Source organism: Euprymna scolopes, chromosome 17 (assembly GCF_053919585.1).
Source record: "Euprymna scolopes isolate OS-2025 chromosome 17, ASM5391958v1, whole genome shotgun sequence".
Taxonomy (NCBI): Eukaryota; Metazoa; Mollusca; class Cephalopoda; order Sepiida; family Sepiolidae; genus Euprymna; species Euprymna scolopes.
Window position 1 is genome coordinate 78,124,390 of NC_136498.1, and position 20,516 is coordinate 78,144,905.

General features: G+C 31.7%; 1 protein-coding gene across 1 annotated transcript in view; it reads left to right on the plus strand.

Moving 5' to 3' along the window:
• The window catches only part of LOC145296812 (uncharacterized), a 109,166-nt gene that overhangs the window by 58,664 nt on the left and 29,986 nt on the right, over positions 1–20,516 (plus strand). The window contains exons 6-8 of the mRNA XM_080142896.1: positions 7,816–7,883; positions 12,805–12,880; positions 16,249–16,354. Of these exons, the coding sequence (XP_079999022.1) occupies positions 7,816–7,883; positions 12,805–12,880; positions 16,249–16,354 (250 nt within the window). The remainder of the gene's footprint in view (positions 1–7,815; positions 7,884–12,804; positions 12,881–16,248; positions 16,355–20,516) is intronic.

Sequence of the window (20,516 nt, forward strand, 5' to 3'; positions counted from 1 at the left end):
TTAAACATGATTAATTAGTAGATATAGAAATTGATTAATATAAATAGTCTTTTTATAGCCATATCAAAATTTCATACCACAAAATAAACATACTGAACAAGAAGATAAAAGAATGAAAGATAAACAAAAAAAAAAATTAAATAGAAATTAAGAATGAAAAAAGAAAGGCGAGAAAGATAAAGAATGACAGAAAAAGAAAATAAAAATTTAAAGCAAAGATAACGTGATCAGGTCTCAACCTGTCCAGTTACAGTCGGATGCAAATATAACCTTTGTAACCATCTCTCTCTCTCTCTCTCTCTCTCTCTCTCTCTCTCTCTCTCTCTCTCTCTCTCTCTCTCTCTGCAACTCTTTCTTCTGTCAAAAATCGTTTACGCAGCCCTTTTTATATCTAGGAGGTGGTTAGGGTGATACAATGCAACCCTCTTCAATAACCAATCAAAGTTAGACATGAATTTCCTTCTACAAAGCTATTGGTCAAATGCCAATTCCATACTTCTTACATATCAATTAGGCCCCAAGGATTTCTCAGCCGAATGCTATTCTACTAAACAATTCAACTTTCAATCAAGCCTGATAACTCTCTCAGTCCCCAGCCATAGTTAAAACAATAATTATTATTATCGCTTAATTTGCCTATCCAATATATCTCTTGGCAATACACGAGATGTATACTTGTGTGTATACTAGTGGAGCAATGGAGGTGTCTGCTTAGGGTTAATGTAATCAATATCAGCACTGGAAATACTTCAACATTTCCAATTAAATATGATAATCAGTTGGTAGGGCATTAGTTCCACTCTTGGCTCAAGGGTTGGATTTCACTGTGCTAGCTATACTGATGAGATACTTATTTGTAATGGTTTTCTAGCAACCTCCAGCGTCCTATCCAAGCAGTCATATCACACAAAGAAAACGAATGAAAAGAAAGTCACTGTTACCTCGTTACCCTCACTTTCCAAATATACTAGTTGAGATTTAATTGTTTTTTTATTTTCTTGGCAATAATGACAGCTGTTATGAACATTACCATATATTAAGTTCACTTTCTTAAATGCTGAGAGTTTCCCCCCTTACATATATTATATGCATTGACATCGCTATGAGATGTGTTTATTTATAAAATGAATCCATGTACAAGTGCGTTTCACAGCATTACCCATCTTCGGCATGGCTTTAGATAGATAGATAGATAGATAGATAGATAGATAGATAGATAGATAGATAGATAGATAGATAGATAAACTACACCAAATAAATCATATATTAAATTCACTTTATGAAGTGATGAGAGTTTCCTCCCTCACATATATGCATTAAGTTGTCCTCATTATGTGATGTATTTGTTTATTTATAAAAGGAATCTTCGTACACAAGTGTTTCATGGCACCACGGATCTTTATCATGGCTTTATATAGATAAAGATATGAACTGCAAATAAATGTCTTTGCCATTTTCTTTTCACTTTTGTTTACAAGCTGAACCATCTTTTGTGTTTAAAGTTTAGAAATGCACACCAATTGGCAATGACGTTGCTTGATGATTTATTCCTTCAAAAATTTGTTTTTTATTGAATTATTAATCTCTCTGGAATTGGTGTGATGACAGTAATGATATGCCGCACCTTTAGGTTATGCAGCCATATTTACACATGTGGCACGCTAGAATCGAATATGTAAATGTTGCTGCATTAGCTGATAGCGTGTCATCCAACAGCTGCCACCTCATTAATTTAATAGAGATGAATTCTTGAATGAAATCAATAAGTTTCAAAAAATATATAATCAGGTAATATTTTCTTTTTTCCTCTTATTTATCTGGCTTCAATGACCTTTAATAAACTAAATCTTACCTGGCAGCAAACCTACTTTTTATATCAGCTAATGGTGTATTACTTTTAAACACAAATAAATTCTGTTATATTTTATAAGTGCTGATCTGGATCTATCCGGTGTTGCCTGGGATGCAGTGAAGTCATTTTAGTTTTGAATTTTTATTTAAACTTATACAAAAAAAGAAATTAAATTTTAATTGTAAGGAAGACAACTGATTTTATATTCTTCAAAATTTGAATTATTCCCCTTGACTCTCTTGATTTTTTTTTTCATACTTTTCCCAGTTTTACAGGCAGTGAAGTCATTATTATTTGTTTGTTATGTTCATTATTTAAACTTATACAGAAAAAGAAATAAAATTTTAGTTGTGAGAGACAACTTTTTTAATATTTTTCAATCCGAAATCAGATTAGGCTGATTATTCCTGATCTGAAATGCACCAAACATCAATGTTATTATCTTTTCCCCCCTTTCCAAAACTCAATCATGTTCTACAAATTCCTAACAAAAACAACAAATTTTCTCTACCAAACAATCAAACCAAATACTATGAATAAATATTTGGAGATATAAAGAATTTGAAGTATAAAATCTTTTTCCAAAATTGCTGGATTCAGCATTAAATTACTTGAAAAGGGTTGATATCCCATAAAACAAAACAACCAATCAACCACGCATTGATATGTGTTAGATTTTAGAAATTGATTTCAAACTAACCTATCTCTGGCCAGGTCTTTTTTTTATCTCTCTTTCTCACAAATCCATCATCATTTCCTTCCATGTTTTCCTTGGCCTTTCTTTGCCAACTGACCCTGCTACCTCAAATATTCATTCTCATCTATTATTTAAATGTGACCAAAACAACAAAGTCTCCTGTTCTGCACACCTCCTTATTTTGTCCAGATTTATCCTTCCTCTAAGATCATGATACCTACAGAAAATTTAACTAATAAAAAAAAAATCTTTTTGATAAAGAGAAACTTTTCCGTTAAAAATGTAATTACTGAATGATAATTTTATTAAAAATGATAATTCTCTGATTGATTAAAAACAAATTTGAATGTTTTAAATCTCATTTTAATTTAGCTCCTTTTTTTCATGACACTGTAATAATAACATTACCTGTGATATCATAGTGCTGTGATCATCATCATTTTGTGACCGCAATCAAGACGATGGAGTTTGGTAAACTCAATAATCATTTCATATCTCTTAATGTGTGAGCACGCTACCACTACAAATATTGGAAAGCAGAAGGACTGATCTGACCTAATTTTCCACTTACATACAACACCTTGGTAATCTCAAATAGTCACTCATCTAGTACTGGCCATGCTCAGCGTTGCTCAACTTTAGTGATCTGATGAGAAGCTGTGATAATAGTCATTACTGTCAGTTTTATTTTTTTTTTTACTTTTAAAATAAAAAAACAAAACTGAAATGAAGAGACGTGAAAATCCAATCACTTTGGTTTGGATCGCTTGCATCCTGATTAAATTTAAATTAATAAAATCTCTAATAAATCCAGAGAAAATAATTAACACTTGGCACTTTTGTGATTATTTTTTATTTAACGACTGAAGTTGTTTTTATCATAACATCTTCTAGTGCCTGTTCGCCATTCAAATTAAATTCCTTCATTATATAAGACTTCGGTTTTCTTTGGGAGGGGGTGGGTTGTTTGCTTTGTTTCTGTTTTGTTTTTTGTTTGTATTTTTCCTTGTTTTAACGGGGGGGGGGGATTCTTGTTTCAATTATATCTTCATAATGACTCTCAACAAGATTATTTTTCCGGTGTCTTTAATTAAGAAAAGTATTAATTGCCTTTGTTTCTCGATGACATCGTGTAAGAATCTAACTTTTATAAATAAGCAAGTCATTAAAATTTATTGATTTACTAGCAGGACCCTTGTCCCGACATTACCCGGAAGCCTTATAACCTTCATTTTTTTTTTTTTTTTTTTTTTGCCTTTTTCTTTTTTACTTTTTAAATCGCATAAATGCTTTCAATTTTTTTGAGAAATGTCAGTTTTACATTCTTTTAATAAAATAATATCTAATCATTTTGAGAAGAGATTGAAAGAAGGGGTTATCTTAAAGGATACTGAAAGTAAGACGAACGGAGTACCGATAAAGGAGGAATGAAAAATAAATTAAGATTTACATAATTTTTATTTTTATTGTGTGATAAAGGTTCAATACACCATCTTTTTTTATATATACTTTTCATGACTGTATAAGTTCAACAAGTGTGGATGTACATTCAACTACGTTCTTAGCATTCAGTTGTGTCAACGCTCTGGTGTCAACTAGACAAAACTCTCTTTCTCTCGCTTACTTAATATTTATTATACACACTTTTGAAGAGTATTACTAGCACAGAGAATGGATATCAATTAAAGGAAAGATGAAATAATATGAATTGAATGAGAAGATGGTCACACACTTCTTGAAGACACTTATTTTTTACATAAAATTTACCTGTAATCACCTCCCCCTCCTTTGCTCACCTCTCCACTTCACTAATCGCCTCCTACTCTTTCTCTGCCTTACAACTTCACTTTCTCCTCTCCACATGTACTCAACGTACTACACACAGCATTTATTTGCCCCCCCTCCTCCCGCTTAAAACCGTTAGTTTATCTTTTCCTCTTCGAGATATAAAACGTCGAGTTCTTTTTAATAAAGCTCATTTTTACTAAATGAATATGGTCCAAGAATCGCCAGAAATATCTTTGTTCAGTTTTTATATATTTGTGTCCTTCTTTCTATTAGAATGTTATCCTGCTTATCCACTATTCCATAAACTAATTTTCTATTTTATTTTAAATTTTGACAGGAACGTGGTCATGATCTAAAATCCAGCTTTACATCATGTAAAGATTAAATTAAAAGTTGGCCACAGATGATCAACAAGCATCCTACTTTCTTTTTCTAGCAATGCTGTATCGTATCAGTAAAATTTGATTTGTTTTAATGCATTCGCGAGTGTTGTTATTCATTTAGATTTCTTGGTAAATAAAGTAAGTTGGATTCATTTGTTCTCCCTTTGAACTAACGTATCTTTCAAGAACCACAATTTTTATTCGCCTTTCATTTTTCTTCCCTTCATCTAATGAACAAAGGCAAAGAATATAAAAAGAAAAGATGATTGTGTTCTTTCTGAATGGCCACTAAATAGAAATAAACATTCTTTCTTTCTTTATAAAACTCTCCTTTCATCCATCACTGTTCTTTCAGAAGTCTGAAAAGCTTAAACATCTACTAATATAAATACTCAATTATGTGTCCATTTAAAAAAAAAAAATAGAATTGTTTTATTGTCTTTAACATTGAAAATATTCTGTTATGGTATTGTGGTTTCATGTTGTCGTTATGTCCTGTCTGAAACCAATAGGTTTCCAATCTAGGTAAAGGTCGTGGCTCTACATCTCAATAAGCTATGAGGTTAGAAGTCATACCAAAATAAAATCAGCTGAGTCTCTGCCATTTTTTAGCAATGGCTTGTTCACTGTCGATTTGAGGTATTATCCTGATCAGTTCTAGGAGATCCACCCTCCCAAGCTTTGCCTTCTCGCCCTTTGAAAAGAGGTTAGTTTATTGCTAATCATATAAGGCGCTCCTATGGGGGAATACTGATGGGGTTCTGTTTGACCAACCAGAGTGCTCTTTCTCTCTACAGCGTTGGTTTTAAATCCGACTTTCCGACCTTATGCCGCATCTTTCACTGTGACAGGGAACAGAACATCAATAAACTATGTAATTCATTCAAATCTGCCATATTTCTTGTTATTTTCTCGATGACAAATACAGCTGTCAGTTACGGCTCGATACAAAGATTAAAATCAAGATGTAATTCTACTAAACCTTATGTCTAGAATCCTTATTCAATTTTTGTCAAAATCCTTTATATGATTTTGATTCAAGAAAATGTCTAAAAATTAAAGTTTAAGCTTAAGAAGAAATTGACATTCAGGTAACCTTAATGTTTAATTGTCGTTTAATAATTATGAATCAAATTTAATGTAAATCTGTTTGAATTTTAAAATGAAAAGCTGTGTCCATATTACACTATCCTAAAACACCTTAAAATAAAATGATAGAGAATATTAATTGATGTATCTATTGCTCAAATTTTATAAAAATCAGAAATTTTCACAAAAAGTTTCCGCTCTTTCTTTTCTCCGTTTGCATAAATTAAACATATTTAATTTAATTTATATTTTAAACATTGAAAAAATTGGAAATTAGTTACGGTGATTAATTTTATAAATTGAGATTAAAACATTACCATAACAAAATTATTTTTAGTTTTATAAGAATTTAGTTAAAATAATAATTTAATGACAACAAGATACTGAAAAAATTAAATTTTAATTTTAAAATCATAAAAAAAAAGAAAAAACGACATAGTTTTAACCTATATTGTTTTTTCTTATTTTTTTTTTAATATGTGTGAAGAAATGAAAATAAAAAATCTTCAGGAGAGTGCTGGATAGGATAACTAATCAATGGTTACATACACCATGCATGAACCTTGGTTTCTTTTCTTTTTGGGTTTTTTTTTATCTCAAAATATCCATAGTTCATGATCCAGAATTGCAAACCTGTCAAACTATAGTTAATCCTACTCGTCTAATTTATAAACACTTTAGTACAGTACCTGGGTATGTCAATTTCCATCTTTAATTAGCTCTTGTAACTTAATAGCTAGTACTAAAACAATATTTGTGCAATGTTGTGGACAACTATACTGCTAGCTATTTGCATGAAAGAATAAGCAACTACGATGAATGTATTTAAGTATATAATAATCAAATTGAGGTTTTAAAATTTTTAATAGAAAAAATTGGTAAAAATAAAAATAACAAAAAAGACAACACAGTTAAGCATTTTTTTTTTTTTTTTTAGCAAAACAAAAATGAAAGTGAAAAGATTGTAGGATGTTATTGTAATACAAAACGAATACCATCACTGGATTCCAATTGTGTTTGATTTTGGTATACGGTTTTACTTTCATCCCCACCCCCAAACACACAGTCCAATAAGCTGCAAAGTCAAGGAGGGGAGGAGATGAGAGAGAAAATTATTTTAAGCTCATCATTTAATGTTGTGTTAGCTTTCAGTAATTAGATGATTAGTTGGAGAGCATCGAGATAAAGATAGCTATTTGGTCAAGTCAACTGTGTTTGGATATATTTGACTTGAATTGAATATAAATGGGTCACCATTTTCCAAGAAAAGTCCAAACATCTCTAATAAAACATAAATTAACTTTATTTAACTGGAACATTGGAATATAAAAAAAGTTGTTCAGTAGGCTTTTGCTAAAAAAAGGGTATGTGGCATCCTGGAGTTCCATCTCGCCTCATAGCTTCTGGTTCTGGGAAGAGATCTGATGTTTTATTGCCACAGCATCTCATTCTTGAATTGATTTGTCTTTTTATGCTAATCAAGATGGGCAGAAATGAACAAGCTAATAGTCCACATTGCAAGCCTGTTTGCGCCAACCAAACTACAACTCAATATAATGCAAGAGGCTGCGCTTATATACTGAAGAAATAGATCCATCATGTAACTGCTATAAACCCAAATTAAAAATGTGTCTTGTTTCTTTCAAACTTTCACCAAGACTAGGTAGAAAATGGTGTCTGCTACTATCCCTGTCATATGTCTCATTTGATAAAATATTACGTATTTCTTTTCTCCCAAATTTTAGCTTATAAAAGAAGAGTCAAACATTTGCACTCTTTGTGATCTCTTGTCTGAATTATTTCCTGTTTACAACATAATACCAGGTTTATTTGTGCAAATATAGTTTACCTAATATCTATACTAGTAAACATACCCACGAATATTTAACAAGTACACTATTGTTCAAAATACCAACACAAACCAAATGTTTTAGTCTTTATTTTACAGATATGACCATCAATTTAAAACCCTTTTCTGATTGCATATGTTTTTATTTCGGTTGCAGGTTGTGGAAATTGTTCGATCAAATGCCCTCTTCACCTTTGATTATTGTATGCTTATCATTCTTGCAAGGTAAAAGCATCTTTAGTATTTTAAATTATTTGCATTCATGTAACCATTAACAACAAAGATTTACATATCATTTGGATTCTTCAGATTACTGTTCTCATCTTGAGTGTCATTGTCACAACGTTTCGGTCGATGTGACCAATGACCTCCTTCAGGTGTATCTTGTCGAACTCGGGAGTGTTTCTGTCAAACCCGGGAATTTGGACAGAAACACAATTGCGAATTACTTAGGACCTCTATACAGTCATGGCTGACAGAATGCGAGCATGCTATCCCTGTGAAGTAAATAAAGGTTTCCATTTGAAATTCCATCCAAATTCTCGACTTCAATAGAAACATTCCCAAGCTCAACAAGATACACCTGAAGAAGGTTTGAGGTTAGGTCGACCGAAACGTTGTGTAAATGACACTCAAGATGAGAACAGTAGTCTGATGAATTCAAATAATGCACATAACCAATCCTCATCTCCAAAATTCAGAAAGATTTACATTGTTGAATTATTGTCAGTTTTTGTTGGATCAATTTTTTATATTTATTAAATTTGCTGTTCAATTGATTTGGATCAAATTTTTATATTTATTAAATTTGCTGTTCAATTGATTTGGATCAAATTTTTATATTTATTAAATTTGCTGTTCAATTGATTTAGATCAATTTTTTATATTTATTAAATTTGCTGTTCAATTGATTTGGTTGTACAAGCCCCTTTCCAACACTGTTATTCAAGAAAGTGCTTCGAACCTGCTCTTGGCCTGTCAAACCAGCAGAACATCTCATCAAACTTCCTGATATTTCTAATATATACACAAAAGCTTCTTTTTTTTTAATTTGAAAGTTGAAACGGATTATTTCAAATAGACTGGCAACAAAGTAAATATGATCATCTTGAACATTTCAATTTTGTACTAACTGCCAAATGTTTTTGTATTAGTTGGATTCTTTTGACTTTTGTTCTTATCTTCATTGTTATTTGCACAACATCTTTAGGTGTATCTTGTCAAACTTGGAAATCTTTCTGTTGAACTCGAAAATCTGCATGGAATTTAGAAAGGAACCTTTTATTTAATCCGGGGGGGGGGGGTATGCACTCGTTCCATCAGCCATGATTGGGTATAAGTCCTAAGTAATTCACAATTGTATTTTAAGTATCGTTTGCACCGAGGATTGAACCTTTAACCTTCAGAAGTGTAGCTCTATCCACTATGCTATGCTAAATATTTTGTCTCGCATTTCAACAAGTGTGAGGGCAAAAATAATGTGTGATATTATTTTTGCCTATTAAATAGTTGGCACTGCATGGCTTTGTCATTATATTATAATTTTACTGTTCTAAAGGGTATCTCACTTCTGACACAACCTGTATAAAGTCCAAATACGTTTTTAGATAGAAAAATGTTGCCATAGCTGGGGAGGGTTACTCAAAGCACTCTTATCTACCTGGACAGGGTACAAGATCAGCTTTGAAATCTGGTGGATGACATCCTTTCCTCCTCCCTACTATTTCTTTCTTACAGAGGAGACGTTGTAGATCTATCTCTGCTCTATCGTTATTTTGATGGCAGGTGCTCGATTGAGCTTCAATCTATGTGCCTTTTGTAAAGCATTCATGGTAAACACTTGCCTAGCTGCATTCATTGTCTTCAATTTCCCTCTCTATCTTTGTCTAAAACTAAACAAACATTTAATGAGCAAAGTTTCTTTCCTAGAACTGCCGGTTTGTGGAACACAATAATTCAGGGCTGCTTCCCAGCTGACTATTACATGGTCGTTTTCAAGTTTAATGTAAACAAGCTCTTGTTGAGCCCTCATCTTATGTAATCAATTTCTACTATTATCAATCATCATGGTGTTGTCTCAACTGACATTCATTAACTCTTATCCTTCAGTAGCCTCTGGGCCTTGATAAGTGTTGACTCTCTAATAAGAAAGAAGAAAAAAAAACAATTTCTTCAACATTTTTTTATATTGGATATGTCATTATTTTTAATTTTTTATGTTTAATTTGTTGTATGAAAATGAAAAAATTCAATTTCATTTTATGAAGAAAAAAAAGAAAATTTGTTATACTTAAATTCGTTTGATTTTATTATTTGTCATTTTTTAAATTTGTAATATATTTGAAATTCATTTATAAAGAAATTCTGTTTTATTTTATTATTTATTTCAAAGTAAATATGAAAAAAGAAACTCTGTAATATATATTCAATTCTATTTATATGATTTTGATTTTATTATTTCTTATTGAAACAGTTTTTTTTAATCAAAAACAAGCAGGCCTAAATATTACTGCATATTATTTTGCCCTTACATCGGTAAAAATGTGAGATGAGACATTTGACAGCCATTATTGAGTTGAAATGTTCAAGATAATTGTTAAATATGAATGTTTTATATCAACTTTTTAACACATAAAATTGAACTTGTAATGAACAATTGATTTTCTATAATATTTATTGCAGTTTATTATACTCATATTTATTGTGAATACATTCAATCTATCTAAATTATATTTCTTAGTTTGTCTGCCTATCCATTTCACTTTTTTTAGAAACTACTAAGCCGGTCTGATTGAAATTTAGTATGGACTTATGTTATGATAAAGAGCATGTTTTATTTCTTTGTAACACAAGTTACATGTTTTTATTGCCTAGTATATATAGTATAAAATTCAATAAGTTTAGAAAATTGATGAAAGCGATCATGAATTTCATTGAATTAGGACATAAATTTTTTGTTTTTCTGTTTTGATTTTTGTAACATTTCATGAAAATTTCATGAAAATAAAAAACTATATAACTTGAATTAGAACAGACACTTCAGTCTCTGGAAGGAATTATTGAATTTTCTCAGAAAAGAAAACTCATAGGCCAAATGCTCTTTTAAGTTTAGAAAATTGATGAAAAATAATTATGTTGTTAATGAAATTGCCATACAATGACTGTTTTTTCTTGATTAAAATTTTGTTTCCATAATTCTTTCCAGCTTCATAACATCTTTATCAAAAAATACATAATTTTCCCGTTTGATAGCATTGTCTCATTTTTATTTTGAGATCACAAGTTTCATGCAGTTTTTCCCAGCTATTTATGTAAACTGCTAGAAGATACAGACTAAACACCAATTTCAGCACAGGTCGTAAACTGCATTAATACCCCCCCAAAAAAAAATGGCAACCTATGATCCTATGATCTCGGCAAATAGAGAAAACTTCTCTTCATCGCTACATGCCACAACTTCCTGAACTCATATATCTGTAGCAGCTATAAATATTGACATTTATTTTCTCTCTCGGAAAGCAGTCCTTGAAAGGTGATTTGGCCTTACAAAGACCGATCGTTTTCCAGGGTGCACTAATTTACACTGACCTTGAAAGATTAATTCCAGATCCTTTGGGAATGTTGGACAGCAGTTAGAAAGCTTCCTGACACCATTGGAGAAAGACATTTCCTGTCTCATGTTCACTGGACAGCCAAGCAAAGCTATCTTCACTGAAAATATATTCCTCCAAGAAGACTTCCAGCAGTTAACAAATTTTCTCACAGTATTATTGCTGTTCTCACTCAGACCCTGTTCTAACTTTTACCAACCTACACGCAATGGTATCAGTAGCATAAATACTTTTCACTGTTTTCCTTTTGTTTGACATCTGTATTGTTACAAACGTATTACAGGAGTCTGTCTTATTGATGCTAGGATAGGCTCTTATAACTTTAATTCTGCTCTATAACTTGAGCTCTTATGAAAAAATCCCTTTTATTTCTTAATCTATCCTTCTCAATTATTATCAAGGGTAAGATCTTTGATATCTACATCAGAAGTGTGATGTTGTCCTCACTCAGGCTTTATTTGCCAAACTCTAGAGAAAAGACAGATTAGATGGATATGCAATGTAAATCCAGACCAGATCCAGAATTTTACGTCAGACACTGTACTTGATAAATTGGCCATCCCAAAACTTGATGTTTTAATAAGAGTAAGACGATTTTTGCTGGCTCAGGAATGTTGAAAGAAACAATGAGTATATTAGCACTTGCAGAGACCTAAGATTGGACAGCAAAGAGAAAGCGCAATGGCATAAGGAGAAATTGGAATGAAAGCATCAGGTAAGACTGTAAACAGAGGCAAATGGACACAGTCAATCATGATCAATGTATAAAGATAGCCAGAATTGAATCTTTTGTCAAGAAGAACATAGACAATAAACTTGAATAATGAGTGTGAATTATATGAAATAAAAATTGCCTCAGTCTAGAAGGATTTCTTGTTCACTGATCAAGGACAGAAGAGAGTGGAGTAAATTTTATCCATCTAGAGTGAAGTAATTTTTGTTTTTGTTTCAATTTAAGGTGGCATTCTGGATTGGAACAAAATAAAAATTGCCTCAGTCTAAAACAGTCTGTACTCAGTCCGTGAATGAGAAATACTTCTATACTGAGACAATTTTAATTTATATTCCAATCCAGATTGCCCCCTTTTGGAAAGCTGGATTTTACTCACATTAAAAACTGATCTTATGCCTAACTCTGCCATCATAGGGAGGCAAGTAAATAGAACCCCTACATGGAATTTTCCGTTTATAATCTTCAATATATTTCTCTTAATCTTTAATTTGTCTATCTGTCTATTTGACTTTTTCTTAAAAACTACTGGACTGATCTGGCTAGAATTTTGTATGGATCTTTGTTATGATAAGATGCTGTAAACTAAGTATTATGGTAACTATTCAGTGAACAGTTAAGGGTTAATAGGAATTAGTCATCAGAATACTATATTTATGCTAGAAGTTTGGCATAAAGCATTCATTTTAAGTCAATTTTTGCTAATTTTTAATGGACTAAAAAGTTTAGTATTTTTACTCACCTGAAACCAATATCACTAGAAAAATAGAAAAAGTAGAATTGAACGATTTCTGTATCTTTTCAGTATGATTGCTGTTGTTGGTTTGATTGAAAACAGTTCAGTCGTTTTAGTTGCCAGTATGCTAATTTCCCCGTTAATGGTAAGTTGTGTTTCTATGCGATTTCTTTTTCCTTAAAATTGCTTTTTGTTTAATGGGGTTATCTCCCTTTATAAAAGTTCAAAAATCAATCTCTAACAAATTTGGAATTCTAATAACAATTTACTAAAATCAAATTAATGCATTAAATAATTTTTTTTTAAAGTTCATAAGTAAAATAGTTGCAAATAAATGCAATAAGGATCATTTCGCCATTTAAAGAATTCAAATTTGTTTTGTTTTATTTACTGCTGGCCACATTAAAACTCTTGTTGTGATATAAATGAAAAAAAAAAAATTACTGGTCAATTAAAAAAAAAAATAAATATTAAACAGATAATATATATAAAAAATTAATTGAGCAACACACATAGTATTTGAACTCACAATTACTCTCCAAACACACACACATAAAAAAACGGTACTTGTACAGTTTAATCAAGACATTAAAAAATGAAAATATCGAGAAAAAAAAAAGGTTATATTGTACATATCTGTTATAGAACGAAGTTCTCCAAAAAAAAATTTCACTTAATTTCATCAAGTAGTTTTTTTTTACAGCGAAAAAACAATTTATGATACTGAGCAAAAGGTTCGATTTTTAGGAAGAAAAGCTAGTATTAAAGATGGAGAGGGGGTGTCAGCACTTTAAATTGAGTTATCTCCCCGTGGCATGTTCAAAAAATTCCATAATGGCTGACTTCAACACGCTCTCATAAAAATGTGTTTTTCTGCTGTAAAAAAAAAACTACTTGATCAAATTAGTGAATTTTTTTTCAGAGATCTTCAGTCCAAAACGGATACATACAATATAATCTTTTTTCGATATTTTCCTTTTTTTAATGTCTTCATTAAACTGTACAAGTACCAAACAAACATAAATAGATAAATAAAATAATTTTAATTCTTTTCTATTTGCCGCAAGTGACATTGATATTTACTGCAGTATCAACATAAAACAACATGATAGGTCCACACAGATTTTCTAGGGATTTAAAACAACTACCATTTGATGCAGAGGCTTTTTCCTTGAAATTTATTATGAAACACTGTCACGCATACATCAAATCACTGTGCAAAAGTTTGGACTAATCAAGTAAAATTTACTATTGAAGAAAAAAATAAATATATTGAAAATCGGTTGTTTGTCTTCCTTTCTCAACTCCAGGGTGGGCAACATCAGGCAACATCTCACGCCTACTCTCCAAGTGTTGATATCATATTACATACAGTCAAGTCAGTTCTTATGCATTCAAGCCGGGTCTTTTTTAGTCTACAACACTCCTTAGTTCCTGGGGTATTTAGGTATGTTATGGAGTTGATATAAGAGGTAATCTATCTACTATTATATAAAAGAAATTTGTGTGTGAGAGAGTTCATTCCCTATGGACTTTGAAATGACTGAGCCGATATTTATGGAATTTCACACACTTTACGTATCTGGCAGTGTTTTTAGATAGGTTTTGTATCAGAATGTCTTTGATAAATATCAATAATCGAAAAAATCTGGTGAAAGAAGGAACAGGCGATTTTAACCAAAGTTAACACCTTATACAGCCGTAGTGCATTTGAGAAGTTTTATTATTAACACACAAGCTGAAAGGCCCGGTATATAAAATCAACTGTAGGTTCTTTGATATGATAAGGGCACATTTAAAATGAATGTTTCTGTTTAAAGCACAATTGCACCATGATACTTGACTTTTTATTTTAAACTTAAATTCAAGACATTATCAGTGCACAAGCTGAAAGGCCCAGCATATAAAATCAACAATAGGTTCTTTGATATGACAGAGATTAGTTCAAAATGAATGTTCCTGTTTAGAGCACAATTGAACCATGATACTTGACTTTTGCATTTTAAATTTTAATTCAAGACATTATATATAAAAATAATTTTATAAAATCAACAGTAGGTTCTCTACAGTGCAATGTAGACTACAATGTATTGTGGACTAAGTCAATGTGGGGAGGCATGTGAAGCCTTTTCCTGGTGCACCACAATGGATCCCCAACTAGAGCAGGTAATTAATCGATTTTATTGCAAAATAGGCGATTTCACAGATTTTGATGACAATAAAAATATGAAACTTTCGTTGATCATCATTCAATCTCGAGCAACGTCGGGTCTCCCTGCTAGTATTATATACACAGTTAAATGGCCTGAGACGTTGAGTGTTTGAGACACTCAAAATTCCACCAATACCAAATCTCTGATGAAGCACATTTGAAATGAGATCCTTTTTGTATCCATCTAATTATGGTATTCGCATTATGCAGAAGCTTTTGCAGGTTAAAAGTGTTTAGAGCCCATATCTCACTGCCATGCAGATGGCAGAGCGAATACAGGGTGTAAAGATTTTGGCCTGAACCTGAAAATAAATATGTGTAGATGTAAGAATCGGGTGCAATTTCTGAACATTCTTCAAACAACATAACAATGAGCCATGATAACACATTTACAAACACCACCAGCATTTAAAACGTCATCCAGTTAGCAAAAGGTAGCTTCAAGAGTAAACAGAGTGCCATCTACATCTATATATGCCACAGTTCAACCATCGACTGACCAAGCAACATCTAGACATCAACAACAAGGAGATAATGGTGACTAAGTAGTGAACAACTTGGATGTGCCAAGTTTGAATCCAGTTCATTCCAAAGAAACATTTTCACTTAAGGATGTTGGCAACCTTCATGTGGTCTTTCCTGTAAGTACCTAATGTCTTCCTTGAAAGAATTCTAACTAGAAAGATATCGGGGAAACGAATGCCAACAATAATCATCATCTGATTCATACATAATGAATGATGCTTGACAACAACAGCAACAAACATAATCCAGTTCAACTATTCATGGCAGAATAAAAATATCAGATTTTGGGAATGACTAGCAGAGATATTCTCAGCATTTGTTCTCACTGAAAGAAAACATTAAAAAAAAATAGATTTGTTATAAATTATGCATTAAAACCTCTACAAAGTTTAAGTAAAAACAAAATATCTGCAAGGACCGGTGGTGCAGTGGATATAGTACTTAGCAAGATTCAGTTGTAAAGTTACAATCTTTTGTATGTTGAAGGTTCAATCTTCATTGCAGGTGACACTCAAAATACAATTGCTAATTATTTAAGACTTCTACCCAGTCATGATTGTCAGAACAAGAACATACTACCCCCATGGATTAAATAAAGAATTCCATTTGAAATTCCATACAGATTGCTAAGTTCAACTGAAAGATTGCTGAGTTCAACAAGATACACTTGAAGACGGTCGGAGGTTACATTGACTGAAACATTTTGAAAAGAACACTCAAGATGAGAACAGTAATCTGAAGAATTCAAATAATACAAAATATTTTCTTTATTGTAGGGGCCAATTTTGGCAGGAACCTTTGGAATTACAATCCAAAACAGTTCCCTTCGAAATCTTGGAATTCGCTCAGAATGCATTGGTCTCTGCATGTGCCTCATTTGTGGTAAGTTACTGCTAAAAAATAATTTTTCCAGGATAAAAATGTTCACTTGATTGCTATAGAAGTAACTAGTTAAAGTACTAGTATTTGTCTATGCCAGGTTTCTCAACCTTTCTTGAATTTTTTAGCCAAGATTAGAAGTTAAAATATATATTGTATTTCTCTTAGTCTGTCTGTCTGTCCATTCTACTTTCTCTCAGAAACTAATGGTCCAATCTGGATAAATTTAGTATAAACTTTTGTTATGATAAGGTGCAGCAAACTAAGTATTATGGTATCTATTCACTACACAGTTAGGGATTAATAGGGAGTTTAGTCACCACAATATCACATTTACTCTAGAAGTTTTCTAAGAAACTACTGGGCGATCTAGCTGAAATTTTGTATGGATCTTTGCTATGATAAGGTTCAGCGAACTAAGTATTATGGTATCCGTTCAATACAGATTAATATGGATTAATAGAGATTAGTATTAAATGCAAAAATGAGCGCAAATTTAATCATATTCAATTTAGAATAAAGCACTCATTCTAAGTTAACAGTCTATAATTTTTACTAGTTTTAACGGGCAAAATTCTAGTCTATTAAATATTTTTCATCCAATTCTTAGGTTTATGATGATGATCAAAATCAGCTAAGAAATCTGCTATAATAAAAAAGCAATTGTCATATGTGAGATTCGAACCCTGAAAGATGACATAAAATATTGTAATTGAATACAAACAATTTATCCACATGAGCACTGATCAAACAAAAATATTTTGTCTTTTTAACCTACTTAAATTAGTTTTGCATAGTGATCTAGTTTTACTTTTCCACGTAGATCTAAAATAGTTCAATTGTTTGAAAAAGAATAAGCATAAATATAAAATTTTAAATTCTCATTAAAATAAAAATATATTAGTGAATATTTATCAAACATTATTTATCCATTTTACTGCTTAACTTTGATGCCATAACACACATAAAACAATCCGTTTTTAATATTTAAAAAAAAAATGGATAAATGTTTTCTCTTCAAAGTAAACAATACATGAAATATGTATTATGATTTAACGTGAAAAAAGTATTATTGATTATAAGTTATGTTCTTCAGTCGGCTGGAAACACTAAAAACGCCAGAACATTTATTTTGAATGTTATTTTTACATCGTTTTAATTTTGAATAATGAGTTTTAAAAAGCTTCAAAAACTTCTTACAAAAAGATTGGATTGATTTAACTGATTCAACCATTTAACTTTGATGCCATGAGTCACATACAGACAATTCTGCTTCATATATGGATGTATTTACACTTGATTGTTGTATATAAAAAATAAATAAATAAAAACTACTTGTATCTACTCGGTATGTAGTGGAGTCATTTTAGTTTTTCATTTCACTTTTTTTTTAGCTCATACAGGAAAAAAGTAAAATTTTACGTCTAAGGGAGACAACTCATTTTATATTCTTTTTAGTGATCATATATTCTGGAAAGTGATATATTTGATTGAAGTAGTTGAGTGAGGTACAGTAATCAAGTAATACAATATAGTAAGTTGTCTTAATGAATGGGTATTTGTAGTTGTATCTGGTAATATCCTTAAGCTTTAGGCTTTCTGTGTATCTTTCAGATAGATATACGTGTCCATATTATGGCTCACTCCAGCCAATTATATTCTTGCGAGGAGGAACCTGATGTTTTCATAATCATTACATCAAGTGATTAGTTAAAAACCTTTCATAATATAGATTGTCTGGGCCTGACTAATTTTTTAAATAAATCATAGTGCAGTACATAATTATATTATCGATAACATGATACAAAAATAATAATGAATATTGGCTAGTTGGTTGGTTGTTTTTATTTTACGGCATATCAACCCTTTCCGGGTTATTTAATGCCGAATCCAAAGATTTTGAAGAAAAATTTTTTTAATAGAATATATTTGTTGTTTTCACGTTGGTTTCTATTTAACCCATAGTTGGAACCCTAACAGGTACTACCACTCCGGGTCAGAGTGGACCTGGGAGCAATGGTAATTAAAGGGTGACTCCACACTCCCCAAAGCCCACAAGCTGGGGCCTCACCACTGGATATAGTTTAAGGTCATATCCAGGACCCCCATTGAGGGACTTTTACCCTCTGCAGAGGGGGCAGTCGACGTATTCTAATGCCCCACCGACAGGGCCGGAATATTGGCTAGTCAAAAACAGTTTGATTTTGTCAGCTTAAGGCTATTTCAGTTTGAGTTTGAAAATTCAACAACTTTATAAATATTTTGACTTGATTACTAAACAAATAATATACTTGTGATTTCTATATAAATAACTAGCTCTCCCAACCCAGCATTACTCAGGAGTATTTGGTGTTTGTTGTGTTTAGACAAAATTTGAATATTTGACAAATCTATAAAAAAAAAAAAATTAGAAACAGTACTGACAAAATGCAATTTACAAAGATAACAAGTAAAGCATGCTTGGTCCCCCATGAGTGCATAGTGAACGAGGCATAAAAAAAATGACTAAGTTCAGCATTTGCCCCCCCCCCACCTCCCATTTAGCCTTAAAAGTCCCCAGGTGAAAATGAACAAACAGTGCAGTTTTAGGCCTTAACATATGTAAGTTTGAGCTTTGCACCATGCAAAATCAGAAAAGTCCATCATCCCCTCTATTTAGCCCCAAAAGTCCCCAAGGCCTTAACATATTTAAATTTGAGTTCAAAACTGCTAAAGAGACATACACAGAAAATTTTGTACAAATATGGTAAAATAGTCCCCAAAATGGAGTGTTTTTATTAGCCTTAAAAGAGCCCCTGTGGCACACCCAAGAGTTATTGTGAAGTATAGACAAACAAAATTATATAGAAATCAGTTAGTTACAACTTTTCAGAAAGTTTTATAAATTTTAGTCTGAAAGGCACTCCTACGAGGGCAACTGGAGTTTTCTTGGAAAATTCGTTCTGTTACATATTTACTCATATTATGTTTAATGTTTGTGCAAAATTTGAAAAAATTCCAAGGCGCAGTTGTTGAGAAAAGTGTGGACAGACAAGAGTGAATTTACAGGTCCACTCTCCTTTTGTCGGGGGACCAAAAAGATTAAAACAAAAAGAGATAAGAATCGACAGAGTTGATAAAAAAATGTCAACATGAACTCAAAATGACTTCCGGATAAAGTCAAGTAAGTTAAGTAGGTGCAGCTTTTTATCAATAAAAAAAAAGTGGAATTAAAAGATCTGAAAGTAAGCAGATGTTAGATAAGGCTCCATCTGTCTGTCTGTCTGTCTGTCTGTCTGTCTCTGTCTGTCTGTCTGTCTCTCTCTCTCTCTCTCTCTCTCTCTCTCTCTCTCTCTCTCTCTCTCTCTAAAAGTATATATAAAAAATATATATATATATATAAAAGTGAAATTGTGTGTGTGTGTGTGCATGCTTGCTTTCCCTATCAAACAACTATGTCAATTTTCAGTCTACACACTTGAGATTTGGAAAAATCTTTTTAATCGGTTTTTGGACAGAAATTTGGCTGGCAAGGGATCAAAGTTCAACGATTTGACCTTTGAAAACTCTTCCAAACTTCTCTGCCAATTTTGGATCTAAACACTTGAAATTTTAGATGTAGATTACTTGGACATTGATCTAACTTTTTAATTTGATTTGAGTCCAAAACAATATATGTTAAGGGGTCAAAATTGGGGTCTCTACCAAATTACTCAGCCAATTTTGGGTCTAAACATTAGAAATTTTACATAAAGTGTATTCAAACATAGGCCAAGCTTTTTAATCGGTTTTTGGCTGAAAATTTATCTGCCAAGGGTTGAAAGTTCAAAAGATTTGACCTTTGCGATCTCTAGTAAACTATTCAGCCAATTTTGGGTCTAAACATTTGAAATTTTACATAAAAGGTATTCAGACATGCAGCAAGTTTTTTAATCGGTTTTTGGGCGAAAATTTGGCTGCCAAGAGGTCAAAGTTGAAAGAGTTGACCTTTGCAGACTCTACCAAACTCCTCGGCCAATTCTGAGTCTAAACACTTGAAACTTTAGATGTAGATGCATATACACATAAAGTAATGAACAGTACATAAGGCCCAAGCAAAGCCAGGTTGAACTGCTAGTATATATATATATATATATATATATATATATATATATATATATATATTTCTCTTAATCCATTTGTCTAT